The 23577-nt window shown below is 34.8% G+C and overlaps 1 protein-coding gene across 1 annotated transcript in view; it reads left to right on the top strand.

Moving 5' to 3' along the window:
- Window positions 1–5366: 5366 nt before the first annotated feature.
- Window positions 5367–23577, top strand: part of LOC118191973 (nose resistant to fluoxetine protein 6-like) — a 60049-nt gene continuing 41838 nt past the window's right edge. Inside the window, exons 1-4 of the mRNA XM_035362845.2 lie at window positions 5367–5765; window positions 11545–11717; window positions 11796–11886; window positions 21974–22076. Coding sequence (XP_035218736.1) covers window positions 5408–5765; window positions 11545–11717; window positions 11796–11886; window positions 21974–22076 — 725 coding nt within the window. The 5' untranslated portion in view covers window positions 5367–5407. The remainder of the gene's footprint in view (window positions 5766–11544; window positions 11718–11795; window positions 11887–21973; window positions 22077–23577) is intronic.

The following is a 23577-nucleotide window of genomic DNA, read 5'->3' as shown; positions in this document are numbered from 1 at the left end:
TTTGAGCGTTCTCCAGACATAAAGGCATCCGGTCGTCTGAAATAGAGTGAATGACGATTCATCTGACCATATTACCTGTTGCCACTGCTGTGGGGGCCAGCCTTTGTGATCTCTGCACCATTGGCGTCGCTTGAAAGCATTAGTTGCTGCCACCAAGGGTTTACGAATTGCCACTCTGCCATAAATGTTCGCAGCATGAAGTTCCCTTTTGGCAGTTTTTGTTGAAGCGGGGTTCTGGAGATGACTGTTCATTTGGGATGTTATCTCGGATAACGATTGCTTGTGCTTTCTGGGTACTATGCTCTTCAAGACCCGAGCTTTGACTTTTGGCCACTCTTGTGCTTTGAAGACTTCGTCTTATCCTCTTTCGTGTATGCTGTCATAACGGCTGATACCATACTCCTTGCACACCCCACAAGGTTTGCTGTTTCCGTAACTGATGCTTTACTTAAACGTGCTCCAACTGTCATTCCTCTTTGGAACTCTGACAGGTCTGAGATTTTAACTTCTCACAGACAGGTCGATCAAAGCATGCAATGCAGGTGACTGCTGTTGAGAGACTGATACCTTCCTCTTCACGTTCACTATGTGGCATACTTCTGTTGCAGGTGTGAAATACGTCATACTTTTTCACAGGCGTTTGCATTATTTTGTCCTCCATCTGTATATACTATATATAATTGAAATTTTAATTTGCTTTATATGAATGAGATTACAATATTATATTTATTAATATATATATGTGTGTGTAAGAAAGATAAAAAAGTATGTAAATATAAATTAGAATTTAAATTAGCAATAGCCCCTTTATGATTAATTTTAATTTGGTATTTCTCTCTATTCTAAAAATAATAATCTTTTTATGCACAGCGTCATTGCAAGACTAATTCATGTCATATGATACATACATAACGCTAATGATGTAAATACGGGGGACAAAAATTGTCACTTTTCAGATCATTCCTCGGATTTGGGGAAAATGTTTTTCCTTGTCACATTTTGCTTTACAGCTAGAATTATATAGACAAGGGGATGGTGGTCAGAAACTGTTGGACTATTCTGTCTTTGTTTTAGCACTTACATATATCCTTTAATACTTTTATACTTGTTTCATAGCCTTCTTTCTATTCTCATAAGTCATGTTTAACCGCTGTACCAATTTTAATCGGTAAATATGAAAAAAGAATAGTCATTATTACTGCCATGTCATGAAATAGTATTTTATTCTGTATATTAAAGGTTTAAATATACCCAGAGCCTGACTGAGCTATTTCTCAGATTTTGAGTAAAGTTGTGATTCCAGTTTAGTTCCAAATTAGACAAGGTTGGGTATTTTATTTAATTATTGATCATTCATTTAAAAATTTATTACGCTTTTATTTATCTATTTACATTTTACTGAATTATTAATTATAGCCCAAAACAGCTGTTAGTCTCGAAATACGAAATGTGAAACAATGCATGTTTCACTTTTCCTTCGCGTCTGTTGCCATTAGCAAAAATGTAAGCTATTTATTTTTAAAATTTTATCTGTCTGTTATTGGTCAACAAATTTATCTATTTAAAAACAATAAATGCAGTTCTTAAGAGTATTATTTTTTTACTTTCTAATCTGATGGATTTAAATATAAATACACTGAATTCACGATATATCTAACTAAAGGCATTAACTATTTTTACAGAATTAGCTTAGATATTTTTAACTATTCAAATATACAGAAGATATATATAATGTTTTCATGTTAGCCTAAGTATATTGTTACGAAAGAACATTTGAGGCAGCTCGTAACTGCTTTTTCTGCATTCCAAGAAAAGATGGAAGCTGATAAAGCATCCTTAAAAGAAGAGATTAAAGCGGGACAGGAATCCATTAAATAAACTATGGAAGCGGTTCACGAAAGTTGAAAGCGGGTCAAGAATCAGCTAGAGATGAAATGAAAGCGGTTCAATAAAAGATGGAAGTTCGTCAGGAAAAGACGGAAGAATCATTTAAAAAAGTGTTGAAAGCTGTTAAAGCAGAGATCGAAGCAGGTTAAGAGGAAATAAAAATGTTTAAAAGATTACAGCAGGCTACAATAAAAAGCCCACGGAAACACTCCAGGAGCTCGTGACGGATTTTGTAAGGCTGTCTCACCTCGCCTTTACGAAGTGCTCTAGAGAAATAACGGAAATACTGTCCCTGCAGTACTTCATCGATAGCATTCGGGATTCGGAAGTATAGAAAGCTCTACGAATGACGGATGTCAAGGACTTAAAAAGTGCTCTAGTGTACACCATGAAATTTGAGGCAGCCCAGCAAGCAACTCGCAGAGATCGCCACCCAGTCAGAGCTGCTTAAGTAGAAGAGCCAGTGGATAACTGACTGCTCGCCTAAATGATTCAACTAGACAAGTTAATTCCTTGAGGCGGAATAGGAGTGACATGAAACAAACAGTAAAGTGCTGGAATTGCGGTACTGAAGGCCACATACGAAGAAACTGCAGAACACTCTAGGGAACGGATGTCAAGACCTTGCTCAGGAAGCTGCCAATATTGTTCCAGAGTCGAAGCGAAATACGAGCTGCTGAGCCCGGTCGCAAGACAAATTACAACATCAACATCCCCTGATCAAGACCCATGAAGTGACCAACAAGTCAAGAAAATCCAGCTGGAAAATGGCGATATTAAACCCACAATTGATTTAATGGAGACCTCAAACAGAAAAACCTACCTGGCAGGACATTTCGAGCTATGTTCCTACAACAAAACAATATTGGGCACTCTGGGACTCGCTCCACATTCGAAACAGCGTTTTTTTACCAAAAATTCAAATCGAATAATGGGAAGACATTCCGATGGCAGCTGCTACTCTCAAGATCCCGGACGTCCTTAAAGAAGTACATAGCAGCCCTGCAGGAGGCCACTCCGGAATAATGAAGACCTTGCAGAGAGTTCGAGAGCGTTTTTATTGGAGTAAGGCAAAGGATGACGTGCAGAAGTGTTGCCGATCTTGCGATGCTTGTGCGGGTCGGAAAGGGCCGAAGAAACGCAGACTAGGCAAGCTGCACGTAGTATATATAGATCCATTTTACAGTACGAGGTAAAATAGATGCTTTAAAAAAAAAAAAAAATCACTGTGGCAAACGTTGTTGGTAAAAGAAGATCTACAAATGTTTATAAATTTTAATGAATAGATGGCAAAGAAGGATCTCATTTTTTTTTTTCCTTCATTACCAAAGGAAAGATCCTAGGCATTGAAATATGTGGATAATAGATCCATTTTCAGCAAACATTGAAGACAGCAAATTAAGCCTGAATGAAAATTAAAGCCTCACTGATTTATCTTGTGATGACACTTTAAAAACTAAATTTCATTCATCTTTATCAAGACCTTATTTTTGGCTCTCTGTAAAAAATGAATAACCATTACTGAGTGAAAATGCAATGAAAATTTTAATTCAGTTTTCAACAACATTTGTGCGAAAAGACAAATCTGCAACAGGAATTAAAACTCAGTACCGATACCGGCTTGAAATAAACGCCGCTCTCCGTCTTTCAGTGACGTCATTGGAACCCAAAATCTACAAATTGATTTCAAATAAACAGGAACAAATATCACACTAAAAATATGTAATTCTTAAATTTTTCATTTTTTAAAAATAATTACTCTATAACTATATAAAATAAAAGTTTGCTGATTATTTTTGTATGAATGCATTTACCTTTTTTTTTAAAAAATTCATATTAGTGGTCTGCCAAATATAAAATTATATATGTAGTGGTCCGTGAAGTTCTAAGGATTGACGACCGCTGAGCTAGAGCCATCAAATTTTGAATAACGTACGTCTCCACCCGAATATGGGCATCTGGAAACCCCATATTTGGAATTTGTTTTATTATCGATTTCATATTTTGAAACATTTTAACGAATTTTAGATTAAGAAACTCAACGATTTCAAAGCGAGCAATGGCAACACTGTACGAGGGGGGAAAAATAAAATAACTATCTCCAGCAGGCGAGACTGTGTTGGAAATTCTAAAGATATGCTTTTCTGAATATTTTGTGATATTGCCGTTGAATTAATTTTATTGCTTAATTGCGAAGAACACGATATTTAATAAATAAAGGTAACACACAAAACATTAAAAAAACGCCCCTTCGGGCGTAATTTAAAATCTGACACCTTTCAGACTTTTTTTTTTTAGGGGCTATTAATTTCATTTTGGCATTTTGCGTTGTTTCTGTATAAATGTCGGTTTATTTTTCAAATTGTTGCCACCAAATATTAGAGTCCTGTGTAATATTTAAATAAATTAAATAATGAAGAATCTGCATTAATGTGTGTATGTTTCTCGCATTGTGATAAAACGACGGTACCTCGAGCCATCAAATTTTGAATACCGGACGCTTCCACCTGAATATGGGCATCTGAATGCAAAATTTGGAATTTGTTTTATTATCTATTTCATATTTTGAAAAATTTAAGGAATTTTTGAGTAACAAACTGAATGATTCAAAGCGAACAATGGCAACACTGTAGGGGGGGAGAAACAGGGAAAAAATATCTTCAGTGCGTGAGAAGAGGTTTTATATTTATTGCTTATAATATTTATATTATATATATATATTGTTGTTCCTCTTTCTTGATTGCCTTCCATAGGGCTCCGGCACTTCTAAGTCCTAAGCCCTGTTAGCAAAAGTATAATTCATAAAATGAATCTCTTATATCTAAAAGTTAAATCTAAATTTTACATATGCTATGTCACAATGTAAAGTATGAGTTTCTCGATTTGAATACAGTATTTATAGAGAGTTTTCTAAAGGCTTCTTTTTCAAAAACAGCTGCTTAAATAACCAATAACGTTATAGATGTAGACATAATATAAAGAAAGACTATCAAAATTAATGAAATCAAATGCAAATAAAACCAATATATTCCTATTTATCTCTGTGGATTATCAAATAAAATAAAGGTAACTAATACAGGTACAAAATGGCGGGACTACGATAATTCGATAACAATACCTGAATGATAACATTAACCACGATCGTGTTAAGGGGCGTGTAGTGTAACTGTAAATACCTTATTTTAAAATAACATTCTAATTCAAGAGTTTTAAACGAAATTTCTTTTCAGTAAGATTTTACGAGAGGCATAGTCCTGTTTATAAAATCTATAGAATAATTGTTTTATTTATCAAGAATAAGGATACCAGAATTTAAAACAATTTTACTTTTTGCTTGTTTTCTTCGCAGACATTTCAACAAATATGAGAGATAACAAATAAATCAGGCAGTTTGATAGCAATCATTATACGTCGTCAATTTACAACTGCATTGTTTCTAACCATGTCCTTATCTACGATAAAAGAATAATCATTTTTAAAGAAACAAGTTAAGCATATTAATTCGGAGATTTCAGTAAAAATGGAAGCATGTTTTTTGAATTCTTGGTTGCTCTCTGTATGCATATTTAATATTATTTACCCAGTGCATAGCGAGATTATTTCACTCAATAAACATCAGAAAATTTCTTTCAAAACTTACGATCATTTGGATAATTTTGATGAAGTGTTAACGTTAACACGCCTGGCACTGGATATGAAAGCAAACGTTGCGAACACCTTTAGTTTGGCTGACGTAAATGGACCTGATCGCGTTAATGATAATACAATAAGTTATACAGTGGAAAACTATTCATCTTCTAAGAATAGTTCTTGTTACCTTGACCTAACATACGCACAGGATAACCTTTTAGATTTTAACAATCCTTGGGCTATGAAGAGTAAGTAATTTCACTTTTTATTTAAAATATTGCTAATTTAATTAATTAATTGAAGATTACATAAAAATTAAAATCTATTTAATTTCTAAAAGAATCTATTACATTTTCCCCCAAAAGTGTTAACCAATTCACAAAGAAATATTCTCATAAGGAAAAGTATAAAGTTTTAACCCAAAAGGACAATTGGCAAAGAAAGGTTATTAATTTCGTTTTGGCATTTTGCGTCGTCCACTATAAAACGGCGTTTCACTTTTCAAACTGTTGCCACCAAATATTACAACTCTGCATAATATTTAAAGAAATTAAAAAATGAAGAATCTGCATGAATGCATGTAATTTTATCGCATTGCGAGCAAACAACGGGTTGCCCACCAGCGGCCGAGCGGTAAAGACGCTGAACACTGGCAGTTCGGTCTGAGGTTCGAATCCCGCGAACGGGCTGGCTGCATGGGCGTTTTCGTGGTTTTCCCCATGTGTAACGTGTATACGAGCCAGTTTCCCTTAGAAAGTCCTCCACGAAAGGCATCCCTCCCTTTAGGCAGATAGCCCTCGTGCACTTTGCCATGATTAAATACACCAACACCAACACCAACGAGCAAACAACGGTACCTAGAGACATCAAATTTTGAATAACGCAGTCCTCCGCTAGAATATGGCTATCTAGAAGTCCAAATTTGGAATTTGTTTATTATCTATTTCATATTTTGTAAAACGTTAACGAAATTTTGATTACTCGAATTTGGGCATCTGGAAACCCAAATTTGGAATTTGTATTGTTACCTATTTCATATTTTGTAAAATTCTAACGAATTTTTGATTAACAAGCTCAGCGATTTCAAAGCGAGCAGTGCCAACACTTCAGGCAAAAAAAAAAAAAAAAAAAAAAAAACTTTTTTTTTCTCCAGCGCGCGAAACTATGTATCGGAAATTCTAAAGATATGCTCTTTAGAATTACCGAGGATTGAGAAGAGATATATTGAATTCGGAGTAAAAATATCTGAAATTTGACATTGTGTTCCATTTATTATCATATAACTTTGTTTTAAAGTCAAAGAAATATAACGAAAAATTATCTGATCATAAATAACTCGTAAGTTTTGGAGGAAAAAATATATCTGTTGATCCCTTTCAATAAGTTATATAAATTCATATGCTTTGTAAAGCATTTCGAGAATGCATAGGAAAACAACTAGTGAACGTGGGAGGTTCTACTAGAAATGAAAATGTCTGACTAGATTTCATGATTAAAGATACAAGTAAATTTCAAGGGCAATTGTTATGCGCCTCATATGCGTTTGATCGAATGACGCAAATAATTCCTTGGCACAGTCCTTTAGGTAAAAGCGACATCTTCATTTCGTCGGAAAATTGGAATCATAACGGATATGTACTTGATGTTATATGAGAATATTATAAGAGCTTTTCAATACATTTTAGCGTTTATGTAATTATGGTGTATTGAGAATACGGCAAAGCACACTAGGGCTATCTGCCTAAGGGAAGGGATGCCTTCGTGGAAGACTTTCTAAGGCTCGTATACACGTTACACATGATGAAAACCACGAAAACGCCCATGCAGCCCGCCCTTCGCGGGATTCGAACCACGGACCGAACTACCAGTGCTCAGCAGTTTTATCGCTCGACCGCTGGTGGGCCCATGTAATTATGGAAAACAAGTAAATCAGTGATGCTTGTGACTAAAAGTTAGTTAATGCCGTCCAAAAACCAACTTCCAAGTCATTGCATTAAATGCTGTCTGTTATGGGCTCTTGAATATATTTGCTTCTTTCAGATCCTTATGTTCTTTCCTGATTTTGAATAATATTTTAGAATTTAGTAAAAACAACTTCAACTCACCTCTTACCTAGCAGCAGCTATTATAAGATTCTTTCTTAATCTTCAAAGATCTTAGTAAAGTAGGACATCTTAAAATAAAATTTTAAAGAAAATTCTCTTTACTGTGTCCAGGAATCGAACATAGGATCTTTGGTGTGCCGGACTGATAAGCTAACCATTGCAGAATAAGAACACGCGAGAGGACTGCCTTAACCATTACTGGAGTTACCACTACTGAGATGAGGGGGGTGGGGTCCGAAGACTTCCAATTGTTTAATTCTAGTTCGGTAGCGAATTATCAGTCACCCTTCCCTTTTAGTTCAGATATTAAATATTAAAAATTGGAGAAGCTTATGAGGTATTTTATATTAATTTACTAGCTATTACCATTTAAAACTTTTACTATAGTTTCTCCTTTCCGTAGTCCTCACGAGATGGCAAATTAGGCTGTAGAGTATATAAATACTATAGGGTTTTTAAATATTTTCGAGTTAAAGCTTTAGGCAATTTACGTTTGATCGCTCATCTTTGCCACTAAGTACCCCGGTTTCAGGCATTTCGCCCGCCGACATTAAAGCGCGCCATTAAATACTCAGCTAACTTTAAATGGGTCAGCTTGTGTTGTCTCTGATTACGATACTTGAATTTGAAATTCAACTTATGCTATCTTAAGTATCCGAAAGTGATGGAGATTACTTATACGCGCATATAATGCCTTCTGTTTAATTTAAAGCTTTAATAAGGTTATTTAATCCTTCTCAGGACTTGATCATATTAATTCAGATGAAGCGGTAATTCGCTTTTCAGTCTAGTAGGGTCTGCAGGAGATTGATTTAATATTTTACAGGTAGAATCCTACAAGCTTAAGATTTTGGGGGGGGGATTTTATGTTATTACGAAAAAGCCTCGAGGACTATCTCCCTAAGGTAAGGGATGCCTTCAAGGAGGACTTTATAAGGGAAATTGACTAGTTTACACGTTACACATGATGAAAACCACGAAAACGCCCATGCAGCCAGCCCGTTTGCGGGATTCGAACCTCGGACCGAACTACCAGTGCTAAGCGACTCTACCACTCAGCCGCTGGTGAGCCGCTTAAGAAAATTTAAAAAAAAAAAAAAAAAAAAAAGAATATAATGGTCTAAAGAATATAATGGCCGCTCTAAAAAATACCTAAAGAATATAATTGCCTGGAAAGTGAACAAGAGATTTTCGATATACCATACTGCAGACAAAATCACACACATCATCACACAGATAAAATGGGAGTAATAGCTCAACTTCTTTTTTATCTAGTTTCACAGTATATTAGGTATACCGTCTGTTATGAAGCTGAATTCGTAAGTTGACACTATACGACTCAGTTCAATCAAAACAAATTTATATGAAACAAATTCATAATTCTAGTTCTTAATTTATTTAATTGACTGCTCGGAAAAGTGTATTCTTAGGTAGGAAGTAAAAATATATTAGAAATTTATTTTTCATTCAAAAGAAATGAAGAACTGAATACAAATGTCTGCAAAAATTTTACGTCAGGCATATACTTTTATTTTAAAATTAATATTTTTTCCCAGGTCTCATTACAGTAACTATAATCAGCATAGAAAAATCTTCATTAAAATTTGATAGAAGTATGGACGTCTATACATTTGATATATTATACTTCGCTAGCAAGTTACTAATTAGTACTTACTTAACGAAATCATTTAAAACTAGATCTGCATTTCTTTTGTATGTTACTGTTCTTTGCTAGGTCCCTGAACCAACTCATATGAAGAAGAAAACGCTGTTTTCAAGATATTATGCTGGAGTCTTGAGAACTTATTTTTGTATTAATAGGCAATGTCTCGGGCAATGTCATTAAAATTTTACAAAGTGAAAAATTAATTCTATAAATAGCGTTTTCATAAAATCCATTTAATCCGAATAATTTCGAATATACCAATACATGACTATTGCTAACTCAATGTTTGAAACTTTTTGTTTATTTAGGCACAACATTCGATTTTGTCTGCATTACCAAATACAGACCGAATCCAAACATATCATATTTTCGAAATTAATTTTTTATTCGAAATTTATTCTGCAATACTTTTATATACACTAATATGTAAAACATAAGCACGGATGAAATGTTGAAATAGACAGCCATGAAACTCGAGAAAAGGGTTTATAGTGATTAGCAGGAGGAACACCCATTTCGTTAGAAATGTGATAACTTAGATGATCAGGGCCGTCTTAACGCATTCTGGGCCCGATGGGCACTTGCCCGGGGTCCCCATGAGCATAGGAACCCATGCTAATCTGTGTATGTTGACTTGTGTTATATATTTGTATTTATATATATTTGTATATTTGTATTAAATATATTTGTCGTAGGGGTCCTAACACACTGGTTCTACCCAAGGTCCCATAATGCTATTATGACGTAACTGTATAGGTGATCATGTCATATAATATAGGCGACCCAGGACTTCTGTCTGATCCTGTGTATAGTTTAATGAAAAAGAGGTTTTGCATGCAACACTAAGAATTTGTATGCAAATAACGAAAACAAAATGCAGATCACGCTGGAGCAGATATATGCTTTCAGTAGGGGCACGTAAACATATTTGAAAGAAACCATCTAGATAGCTTCACACGTGAAATAATCTAATAATAATAATAATCGGAATCTTGAGGAGGGACACTGTAAGACCAATGTAGCTCAAGAACTTTGTATCAACTACAGTGTCTTTACACGTGCTTGGAATAGTCTTTCAAAACACCGGTACAGCTACGGGAAAAGTTTGTGGTGGTCTGCCAAGAAAAAGGTCTGTGGATGCAGTGATATTTATTGCTCTGGCAGGCGAAAAGAGACTGATGCCAGTCAGCTAGCAATATTGTTTAGCAGCTGCATACCGCTACAGGACATAAAATGCCGCAGTTTATCGCAACCATACGCCTTCATAAAAGTAACGTGGTTGATTATCGTTCTGAATGTTGCATTAACATCGGCGCTTAGACTGGTCCCAAAAGCCCAAAGACCAGATGCATCATCGGTGGAGTCACAAACGATTCTGATATCGAGAGAAGGGACACGTTTTCATACCATTAATGTCAGGAAAAGATGCTGTGTTATCTGGAGAGGCATTATGCTGAATGGCCCCAATGGCTTCTATATTTTAATGGATATGCTGCGACTGGAGATCGCTGTTGTCAAAAAGCAACCCTTCCCTCACGTGTGTCTTTTCCGTTGTACGTTGTACGTTTGCAGTCCCGTTGTACGTTTGTAGTCCCGTTGTACGTTTGTAGTCCCGTTGTACGTTTCAGTGAATAATATCGTCAAAAAACATCAGATTCAGGTTGTGGAGGAACTGATAGAATGTGAGTATATCACTCGAATGGGCTGGCAAACGTATTCTATTGACTTACATTCTGTATAATATGCGAGAGATGCTTCGGGGAGACGTTTTTCTGCACGACAATTTCCACTGGCGAACGCCAAGCAACTGAAGCAGATGCTTGCTGAAGAATGGGAATTCTTACCTCAAGAACTGTTTGAGTGTCTTATGCTGAGTACAATAGGTTTCTGCCACACAACTATTGCAATTAAGGAATATCATATTCTTTACTAAGGACAATCAATTTTATCGAAGCCACTCTTTCCATAATGCTATTTTTGAAAAATTCATTTCTATATGCATGTTATTAAATAGTTTTTTTTCCATTAGATAGTTTTCTTCCATTCTTTAAATATAAAGTACTGCGTCTTTGTTCTGATTTTTATATCTCCCAGGTGGTTTCTTGGGGAGTTATAGCGAAAAAACTTAACTGTGTTTTAAGCTTTGCACATTAGTGTAATATCAATTGAATTCCTTTTTTAAGTATCCATTAATTTTGTTGCTTTAAACATATTTTTTTTTTGTTTCTGTTTTATATTTTATTTCTATTTTTTAAGTGTTTGATTCCTATGGGAAGTTAGACAGCGGAATTTTGGAAGGCAATGTAAAATGGGCCGGAGACTATTATGAATGTCTGAATGTTTATGCGCCTCCGCAAGTTAATGGTACAGCTGGAAATTTCCGAGGGAGATATTGTTCCCTTCAGTGGGATATTCAGCTCAAAAATTTTGTAAGATATACTGAATATTTCCTTATGTTATATTTAAGAAATAGTTTAACGTATAGCTTTATAAGCTTTTTTTTTCAGTCTTTATCAGTGACATCTGGTGTATGTATTCCTGATACATGTAGTTCTTCACTTCTGAAAAATGACACTAAAACTCTTTTACGAACAGCTGGTAAGAATTCTTTCATTACTTCAATTTTATTTAAATAATTAAAATTAATCAAATACAATTAAATATGCTGATATAAAATAAGCTTTTACTTAAAATAGATAAGATAATTAGTGCACTGGAAGACAAAAAATAATTTATCATATAGTTTATTGGGATGAATAGATTAAATAATTCTATTTGCAGAATTTATTTACAATTCTATATCGCGAATAATAAAAGCGTAGGGTGTCCATGATAAATTAAAAAAAGTTAATGGCTTATGTAATTGACACTGTAATTAAATTAATAGAAAATTAAAAAAGTTAGTGCCTTTTAAATTTGACAACGCAAGTAAATTAATAAAAAATTTAAAAAGGTAATGGCCTAAACATTTAATGATACAATACAGGCACCCTATTTTATTATTCGCAATATAAAATTGTAGATGAATTCTGTAAATAGAATTATTGAATCTATTATTCCCATTAATCTATATGATCAATTATTCTTCGCCTTTTATTGCATTAATTATCATACACATTTTAAATAAAAGCTTACTGTATAAAAACCTTTCTTTTAATTGTATTTTATTTTCTGACTTTTGGTCTCAATTACACGTTGTCAATGGAGAAATTTTAGCCATTATTAAAATACAAGTGGTATATTGTAAGAAAACTATGAAATAATGAAAACTGAATTGAACTGAAAAACAACTATACGTCATTTAGAGAATGAAGGAATTGCTTTGAACATTCAGTTTCGGAAATTGGACTTAATAGCAATGTTACAACAAGCATTTATGCTAATATGAAAAAGAATAACGCCAGCTTATCATCAAGTGCTTCAAGATGGCAAACTCAAAAGCAATTTTTCCCCGACAAACTCTTTTTTATTTTTAAATCGTCTGTTTCAGACTGTAGTACATTTCTTAAAATACCTGATGTGGACACCATATGACTTCCTTGCACGGCCTATTGAATTATATACCCATTTTCTACTGCACTTCATTTAAACTTATTTCCTAGAGTTTCTTTCGTGATATACCCTGCTCTCCGAAAGTTAAGGAACAGCAAGTTTTTTGTGTCTAATTTAAGAATGAAGCAACATAAAAACAAGAAATTTACAGGACAAGTTCACTAAACAGTTCTTTAATGAATGCGATATAGAACGTTTCTAAAGTTCAACACAAACATGAATTACAACCAAAAATTGCACTCTTGGCAGAGAAATCCAGTCTTGGGGAAATAGTATATCACAGTTTTTTGAGGATAAATGGAGTGTTAACATTACAAAAATGGATTCTAATAAGAAATGTGTCCAACCTTAGCTGCAATACATTGGCGGCAGCGACATTTCATGCTGTCAATTAAGTTGTCGGTCAGTGAAATGGGAAGAAAAGACCAGATACGGAGTAATCCTTGTTCAAACTTATCTAACGACCTTGGAGGAGGACTTAAAGCAGCAACCTGTCTCCCAAGGTAGTCCCAAAGATGCTTTATCGGATTCAGGTCTGGGGATTCAGCTGGCCATTCCATCAGCTCCATACCGTGACCCTCAAGATATTCTTCAGTAATCCGAGCTCGGTGCAGTCGCGCATTGTAGTCCATCAAAAGAAATCCGGGATCAATACCAGCGGCATGGGGACGGATATATTGATCAAGGATCTCGTCTCGATATTTCACACCGGTCAAAGTTCCTCCATGGAGCACATGCAGGTCAGTGTGACCAACGAGACAGATCCCAGACCAAACCATAATTCCACCACTTCTGTAACTTTATCTTTCCACAATGTGGGATTGGTTGTATCTGATGCGCTGTTCCCTCCAGATCAGCTGACGACCTGACTCACTCTGAACCTGGTCTCATCTGTGAACAGAACAGAGGCCTACTGTTGACTGGTCCAGGAGATGTGTTCTCTTGCCGAACATAAACGGGTACCTCTTTGTCCTCAATTCAAGGGGATACGAACAACTGGTCTTCTTGCATACAAACCTGTGTTGTGCAGGCGTTTGCGCACTGTAGTAGCTGAGATTCTTGTTTCTTTTGCCATTGAATGATCAACCAGGAGCTGAGACACAGTAATTTTACTCCTCCTTCGGGCCGAAAGAGCTAAATAACGGTCTCCCGCAGTTTTTGTAACTCTAAGTATGCCTGAAACATGTCTTTTAGACACAGAATCCTCTGATTCAAACTGATTCCATCGTCAGTAGACCACACTATGAGAGACACTGAGGCGTTTAGCAGCATCAGCTTGTGACATCCCCATTTCCATCCATCCGTTCTCCCGCCACCTCAACGAATCAAGCAAACGATTTCTTCTGGACGTTTTTGCATATATTGTTTTTTTATTTCGTTACTGTCATGCATATGAACTGTGAATTTAAACATTACTGACATTTTTTTAATGGTGTGCTTTGAAAAACATACTGTTTTTTAACTTTCGGAGGGCAGTGTATTTCTCATTCAATCAGTTCAGTTCTGACTTCGCAGCAAAGCAAAAATACATACAAATTCAAAACATCTTCATTAAAAATTGTAAAATACAGAAAAATCTAAAACACCAAATGCATTGAAAAACAGCTAAAGAAAAACAGTTTTTACAATTAAAATTAGAGTTTCTGCACCAAAACAAGCAATTCAGCCTGTGGGCAGGAAGACAAACTCTTCGGTGCACAAACATTTAAAATTAACTTGTTGTTAAACTGTCCCACTGGGCAATTGACAATTGACAATTGAGAGCAGGATCCGGACACACGGCCGGCTTACACAAACTGACAATTCCGCAACTGTCCAAAACAACTCATTAAAACAGAAAGGTTGAATATTGCCATAAAAGGGCTCTCATTGGGCAAAGAGATACCGAATTTGGCTCGCAACTGACTTAATTCACTGTACTATTAAGGGCTTCAAATGTAAATAAATAGACGCAACAATAGGCCTAGCGACACTTAAACGTTTAAACTGTTGATAATTCTAAAACATGCAGATTAACTAAAGGGGGGAAAAAACATTAGCCAGGACATAAGAACAGCAACGAAAAAGAGAGGTGCGCAACTAGAAGCTATAAGCAGTCCCGTACAAAACGTTTCAGCAGTCTATGGCTACTTGTTTTTTGAGTTATGCGAAATACAACATACTTACATATAGACGTCACGAAAAAATTCCCTGTTGAATCCATTTTAAATTCATTTTACAATCCGTTTTGAGAAAAACAGCCTTTAATTTTGTCCATATGTGCGGGCGTGACGCAAAAAAATTGTCCAAACGGATTTGGGAAATATCAAAATGGATTCGGGAAAGGTTGAAATTTTTCGCGGCTACATTACTTCCTTTATTTAGTACAAGGATATAAAAATTGTAGATAATGATTCAATCAATATTTTTCTGGCCATTCTTGTTTTAAAATGAGGGCGAAAACTTTGTCTTAGAGTCTGTGAAAATTTTTAAACTTTATATCCGATGTATTTTTCGACGTTGAAATTTTAAATCATAAATATCAAAGAGTCTAAAATACCGTACAATTTTAAAAAAATTCACCGAAAATTCAGAAATTAAATCAAAATTTTTATATAAATTCCATTAAAGAGACTTTTTTCGCTCTGTTCCATAGTACAAGCAGTAAAACTCATGTGATTAGTTTGTTTTTTAAACGAAGATACGAATGAAAAACCAGTTAAATATTAAATGAAAAAGATCTAAATATAATTTTGAAAAGGAAAAAAAATCGCTTTATCATATTGAATTATTATCGACAGACAGTGTATGTACAGAATTTTAACTGGATAACTTCTCAGGAATTAGGTAAAAAATCGATGAAAAAATTCCACTCACAGTCAGTGACTTAAGTAAACACTTATAAAATGTATCAAACACTTTAGTAATCTAAATTATTTCTTTCACCTCTTATCAAATTGATTCCATTAAAAAATTTTCAAATAAATTTGTAAAATATATTTTGAAATTAATGATATCTTAAGCACAGTTTGGATGAAAATTTTTTTAAGATCTAAGAATATAAATTTCTCTAATTGAAAAGATTTTCAACAGTTAATGTCACTAGTTGTCTAGCAGCAGTTGTGCGAGTAGGTAGAGTAAGTTCGTAGACGCGTCAGAGCGATTGAAATGGCAAGACGTTTACAGTCAGTCTATCATAAGAAAACCTCTCACCAATTAGTCTGCAGCTGTCTGTTGCTGTAGAAATGAGCCTTGACCCATTGTCCGTAAGGGTATCCTTGAAGATGAATGATAAAATGTTTTCCCCTCAGCCAACAGCATGGAGGTAGGAAGTAAGATGGAGTCGCCCTAAACAAGTTTCTCCGTACCCTGCTCTGAAGCACCGGCGATCCCTACGTGGTGACCAAAATATTGGGTCATTTACCATTGAGTTTTATGGGATTTGATGCGTTCGGGTGTAAATATTTTGTAATTACGTCGCAAATATACATATAAATGTATATATTTTCTTTTTCTACAACACTTCAGAGTCCTAAGTATGTGAAAACAACATATTTTTAAACAACATTTCATTCTGAACGGAATTAAATGCTATACTTTTCACAGGACAGTTTTCTCAGAATGGTTTAATTTGAATGAAATATTTTCACAAGTTTTCGTTAATTACATTAGAAAAAAAATTAAGGTAATTCGATTTTATTTGGTTAAAGTACAAAAATTAAGATCAAAGTTTATTGTATTATTAATATTAAAATTATGCATTATTTCTTTTCTATTTATAGAGCTTCTTCCTAAAATACTTTCTTAAATATGACATGATTTTTTGGCTTCTTTTAAATCGAAAAATGTAAGTCAATTTATAATTAATGCTCTATTCGGTTCATTTTAAATTAGAGAATTATTAGGAAAATAGTATTTGACTTTCTCTGAACATTTCTGAAAGGGAATAAAATAAGTTTTTTTTTTTTTTTTTTTTTTTTTTTTAAGTATTATTTAAAACTTGTAACTGAGTTATTATAACATGTAAAGGGAATAATTCTTTTAATTATACTTATCAGTTTTTTTTTTTTAACCCTTCATTTAAACAATACATATTCCAAAACTCTTTATTACGTTCTTAAGTGCGCATCTCATAGCATTTGCTTTACAATACCTTTTAACAGATTGCTTTCCAATACGAACAATTCTTGCTTAAATAGTTTTATAACGTATTTGTCAACAGGATTTCAATTTATGTTTACAATTCAATATTAAGGTTATTATATATTTAGATAACATTTATAATCATTATAAATTAAATACATTTAATCATTAGATTTCTTCACAGTACTTTCACAGTTGTTTATAAGTGAATAAATTCTTCATTTCAAATACATTTATAAATAATTTAATGAATATTTAAGTATTTTGTCAAAGGCAGATACATGCTTTTTGCAAGCACATGCATAAATACCCATACATATTTCCTATTTATCATTTCCGGCATGTGCAAATCTTTAATTTCTGTGCATTCACTATATTTTTCGTGTAAAGTAATTTACACTAATTTAGCATACACCCGAAAGTTTTACATAACAAATATATATGAATATAATTTGAATGAAAATTATAAGTATTATTTTTAATACCCACTCAAAGGTCAGTTTTTCTTCAAAATTCCTCCACGGTGGCATCTCTCTTTTTAGGCAGATAGCCCTTGCATGCGTTACTCTATTTAATAAAAACTTAATCTGACCTATGTGCCTAATTACAAATATTTTAACATACATAATTTTATATTTACATTTAGCCATCAAGTTTCAAACTTTTCAAATCTTCTAGAAAATAAATTTTGGCAGATCTCTTTTAGCAATTTTCTTAAAATCTATATTTTTGTAGTGCAACAGCTTAGAATTTTATAAAACAAATTCATAATCAAAATCGCTGTTGTTAGTTATCGAAAAATAACCAAGATGTGATTTTTGCGTAAATGTTAGTAAACTATACAAATTGCTATTATCCATTACACTATGAATGTTTCTTTCATGCGAGAGTGTCCCTTTTTCGATTTCTATGGAATTGTCGTGTGTCGAAATACTATCAGAATCTTGTCAAGCGAGCTTCTGAATGTAAACAAAGAACACCCCGTCTGGTGACCCAAGCTTCAAAACAGTGCTTCACTTCTAGCGCGGAATGGCCCCTCCTCCTTTTCCTACCTCCATGGCCAACAGTCGCCAAAAACAAAATAACAATAAAGCAACCCTTGGTTCGCCCAAGGTGAAATATACTAGCCCGCCACCCGCCAGACACTGTGGTGGACGCTTTTCTTCTCGTGGACAAACAGTAGAAAAGTGGTCTCATTGGGAGGTACGAGACGTGATTCGTTCTTCTGGTCCAGTATTTGGAGAGCGGTCATACCCTTACTGCCGATCATTATTGTGACACTTAGACAAGGTTACGTGAAGCCATCCGACACAAGCGCCCTGGCATGTTGAGTGACGGTGTCAACTTCCTGCATGGCCAATGCCTGGCCCCATAATACTCGCCAAACTCAAAAATTGCTGCAAAAGTGTAAATGGAAAGTCTGGAGTTATCCCCATATAGCCCAGATTTAACATCCAGTGACTATTTTCTTTTTTTCGAAATTAAAGAAACATTTATCTGGAATGAGATTCTCTTCAGACAGTGATGTGAAACACTCACGAGAATTGCCTCAGTGGGCAGGGACATGATTTCTGCAAAGCCAGGTTAAACAAATTGGTCATGCGTTCAGATAATTGTTTAAATAGATTTGGTGATTATGTGGGAAAATGATAGGCAAGTATGTTTCTTTTCTATTTTCTATCTATTTATTGTTAATAAAAAATGGTTTATTACCCTTATAACCGTTTTTTTCGACCAACCCTCGTATAATAACTCACTGCAAAACGTGAAACAGGTATAGTTGTGCAGCCATATTAGCTGACTTCTGTACCTTCAGTTCGCCAGGGCTTGAAAAATGTTTTTGGAAAGTATAATTTAATGTAGATATGTACGAAATCAGAATGATAAGCAACGGTGTGAAGTATGCGATTCAGTATCATAAATAAAGCTCCCGTCTTTCCCCAGCAATCCACTGTATGAGCACAAACAAGGATCGATGCTTCTTCCTATGATGCAATGATATGAAGAAACAAAAATTTTATAATTCTATCTTTTATTTTTTGTGATTTATTTTAATTTTTATGACAGTAACATTATTTCACGAATCTTATCGTGGCTAGGGACGCAGGTTTGGATCTGTCGTTAGGCACGTGATAGGAGATAGTACGAATTGGCCGAGCTTCGTCCTAGTTTTGAAAAAATTACACCCCGGCACACGGATCCGAGGGTCAGCTATGCCTCTCTCCCTTCCAAAGTCTCTCGAGAGGATTTTATGGTCGACAATATTTTAAGTGTCCCCACATCGCAAATACAAACATTTAGGCCTTTTCCAAAATTTGGACCCGGGTAGAGTCGTTTAACCAGCTAACAAATGTATCGATCAGGTGCATAATATTATGCAGAATAAATGTAGTGTATTTTTCACTGCTCTTCGTCTTTTCAACGATTAAAATAAAGTGTCAAATGCTTATAACGTTTCGTATTCCTTGAAAGCATAAAATGTACGAAATGTCGGAAGACTTAAAAGTGAATTATCATTATGTCTTGTAAAGTACCACAGAAACAGGGTAGAGGGTGTCAAGGACCTTTTTAATTAACGCATAAAAATTAACAGAAAGCACAACTTGTGCTTACAAAAGGCAGAATTTATGGCTTAAATCAAAGGATAGTTGAATCTATCTATTTGATTTAACTAGGCAGAAGTAAATTAGCCTAACGGCTACACAAATAGAGTGTAGCAAAAGTTGGTTCTGACCTAAAATCGGTGTGACAAGCCGAATGGCAAGAAAAATTTAGCGCCGCTGAAAACTACTCTCAAGAGAATCAAATTAGCAAGCTGGCTTTCAGCAGGCAGAACGCACTCTAATGCTACCCTTTAAAAACCTTCCTTTAAATACTATCTCTTTCTACCTCATTTGAATATCGTGGAAACTAGAAATTTACATTCTGGCAGGAAAGTGGGAAATGAAAAGGACAGGAAAGCAGTTTAATGTAAAGTAACTGGTTAATAAACTAAACAAGACTTTACATACTTCACTTTAACATGCAAAGAAACAAAGCATACTTTTAATGCACAATGTAGCGCAACTTTTGCTAGCACTTCGTTTAATGTTTTAATTCTTATTGTATGTATTAAATGGACGTTGCGGAAACCACAAATTTTAACAAATTGTTTTTCCAGGGCTCTTTTATTGCCACGAAAGTAATATTATGCATGGTATTCTTTAGTGTATAGACTAGATTACAATGAAGCAATCATGTTAATTACATTTATCTTTAATCTATAAAGAAGAGATAACATATGATTTGAAGTTAGGAGATATTCTGGCGTCCTAAACTTGCGTGGGATTCAGGAATCAACTTGAACGGAAATTAAGTGATAAAGATGATTAGAATCTTTGAAGCCGAGAAACATGCAATGTCGTTTATGCTGGGATTCGAATGATGGAAGGAAGCTAGATGGAACTAATTGCTAAATGGACATGATAATCACCTATGGGCATATGTGGTAATTTCTAACGAAACTTAGCTAAACAACCTGATAAAAACTTATTCATGAATTTAATTTCAAAATTGCTCGATCAAACTTAGCTTAGAGTAGCAGAACACGCAAAAATCAGTTTCCCAAGCAATCGCTTCTGGAAACAATACAGCTATGTATTTGAACAGATTTTGGATTACAGATTACGGACACTGCTCTCCATATGGCTTCAGAGTTTATCTATCGTACTACACTAGTGTGCAAAATTTAAGGATCAGATGGTTTGCAAATGTAACGTTTTTGAATGCAGAAGTGTTCCATATCGACCCATTTCACACCATGAGATCCCAAGATGTGAAAATATGCGGCAAGTTAGCAAAACCATCGAATTAAGGGATTAAAAGGCTAAAAGCACAAAACGTAGTTCTGACCGTAGCTGGAGAGAAGTACCAATGTCCATGTGATAGGCACCTGGCAAGAAAAATCCGATCTTCAAAAGCAGAATGATCACTCCTCACTACGATGCAGAAATTTCAATATCTCTCTGTCCATACAAAGACAAGGTCGTCAAGAATATGTTAAAGCATAGCAGCTGATTGATTCCTTCCGCAGCGTCAGTTCAGCTGCGGAATCGTTGCTGCGGCTAGTCATGTGCTCCCAAGCATCTCTCGAGAAGGGCTTAAATGCATTCTACGGGTTTTAGGCCCGCGGACCTTGCAAGCCAATCCATGCGTTGAATATTTTCATTCTCCAAGAGCTCTACCATAGCTACTGTATTATGAGGTGCAGCGTTGTTCCCCATGAAGAGGAATTCCAACCCACAGCACCTACAAACAAATGCACCTGAGGTAAGAGAGCCTCAAGGAATAACGGACACCGGTGACTAAAACTCCTTGCAAGATGTGGAACTGAATACAGCTGCCAAACATAATACCACTTCAGACGAGAATTCCGGTACCTCCAAAACTGTTCCTTTCGATGATGTTGGAGCAGTGTTCCCTTCTCTCTCCACATGTGTTTACGTGGATCCATGTATATGTGTATATGTGGATAAGTCCAGAATCGTTCCTCAGATTAAATCGGGTCTTATCCGCAAAGAGCACTCGACCCTACTCGTATTGTGTCCATTTCTTCTGTTCCCAGTACTGCAGAAACCGGTGAGCAGGCGTTAATACCATACACCGTACTGGTTATCGTGCATACAGATCACATTTGTGCACTCATTATTGTATGCTAATTTCTCCGCCTCGCCCTTAACTTTTACAGAAAGTGTAGCTGGCGGATAAAACATTTAAGCAGCCATTTATTATTATTATTATTTTAATTTTTCTAATATTCCCAACTTAGAACAGAAGTATTTTCCGACAATTTTCTTTTCTTTGCGGCAGTCATGCATTGGGGGGTAAAAAAAAAAAAAAAAAAAAAAAAAAAAATCTGTAATTTGCTCTTGTAATTATGATACTTATGATACGGACAGTTTTACTTTACATATTAAATTTTATGGGAAATTTATATAATTTGGGTTCTTATGACTTTTTTTTTACATTTCAGAAGCTATGCCAATGCTGGATAAGTTTAGTTCATTAATGAATATAAAGTCATTAACTTGCAACAGGACTTCCAGAAGACTCAATTCTGCGGCAATAATTGTCATGTAAGTAAAGTATTTCATTTCAGAATCTGTGGTTTTAATTAACTTCAATATATTACTTAGCTGCATATGCCTGGAGTGGTTCGGATTTTTCGAGGATAAAGGCTCTAGGTAAATAAGGATTGGTTATTCTTTGTACAAAACTGGAACTTAAGAAGAGTCAACAGACTAAGTTAAAAAAAACACTTTAATATATCCATTAGACTAGGGCTTCTTAAACTTTATTCAGTCGCGACCTCTTTTTGTCGTTGAGATTTTTCCGTGACCCCAGGACCCCATAATATTTGCGAAAATTTTATGGGACCCCATAGGCATTCCGCAAATCCGCCATACCACGTGAGTGAAACTGTCAATTTTTTCACTTGTACTGTATAATATACTATTGTAGTTTAGGTCATTAACTTTAATTTCTAATTTTAAGACATAGAACAATGTGAAAATTTTAAATAAGTAACAGACGAAATGACAGCGTCACGTGCAAAGCAAGTAAAACGAACGTTTATATTACAAAAAGAATGCGTCGAAACATTTTCGTTTTTCTTTGTCTGTATTGTCTTATCTTTATCTATTTTCAGATACATTGTGTACAAATATTTGGTAATTGTAAAATTATAAGTTAAAGAAATATCAAAACTGCTAAAATTTTTGACAACCCCTGCTGCAGGTCCTGCTACCCCCTGAACACCATGGGGGTCGCGACCCACAGTTTAAGAAACTAGACTATATAAGAAACACACTTTGTAGATTAACTAAAAAACACTTAGCAGTAATTCATGAAGTGATTCAAAAAGCAATTCAGATAGTGAAAAAATTTCGAAAATGTTCTACTACTTACATATTAACGCAACCACTGTGTCCCAATATGGCGATTTTTTACAGATAAAAAGGTAGAATTTACTTATCAATCTGAAAGCTGGTGGTTTTGGGGCCATTTTTAAAAGAAGATTTCCACACTATTGATATTTGTCGTCAGTAAACATTATCAACTTATGACAAGGAAACACGCTTTAGCAATTTAAAATATAAATGTTAATTATTAAATAAGGATTATATTATACATTAAAAAGTAAAAGACTCAAATTCTTCTTTCTGCATTTTTTTTTTTTTTTTCCCGCCATTCTACGGCGACCTGTTTTCGTTTACAAAAATATCAGATAGTTACGGAGACTCGTCTTCGTCAACCATCAGCAACAGCAGCTGTTTAGAAAACGTGTTTCCTCGTTGTTTCCTTTAGAAAATGTTCAACAAAATTCTGTATTTTCACAAAGCTCATTCTTTGAAACTAAGTTTAAGGCAAGAAATATCATGATTTGTATATAAAAACCATTATTGGAACTTGGAATACAGTAAAAAAGAACGCATATGAAAACGGTGGCGTTGCTTGATTGAAAGACTGCTATGAGCATGGTTGCCGGAAGAAGGATTATGTGCATGGTTGTCGGGTATAGCATATTCTGTAAATTTGGTGACATCTACTAAGGTGGTTGCGTTAATACATAAGTAT

Source organism: Stegodyphus dumicola, chromosome 12 (genome assembly GCF_044657685.1).
Source record: "Stegodyphus dumicola isolate Sdum_Otavi_A_Nest chromosome 12, ASM4465768v1".
Classification (NCBI taxonomy): domain Eukaryota; kingdom Metazoa; phylum Arthropoda; class Arachnida; order Araneae; family Eresidae; genus Stegodyphus; species Stegodyphus dumicola.
This window is presented reverse-complemented; position numbering and strand designations above follow the sequence as displayed.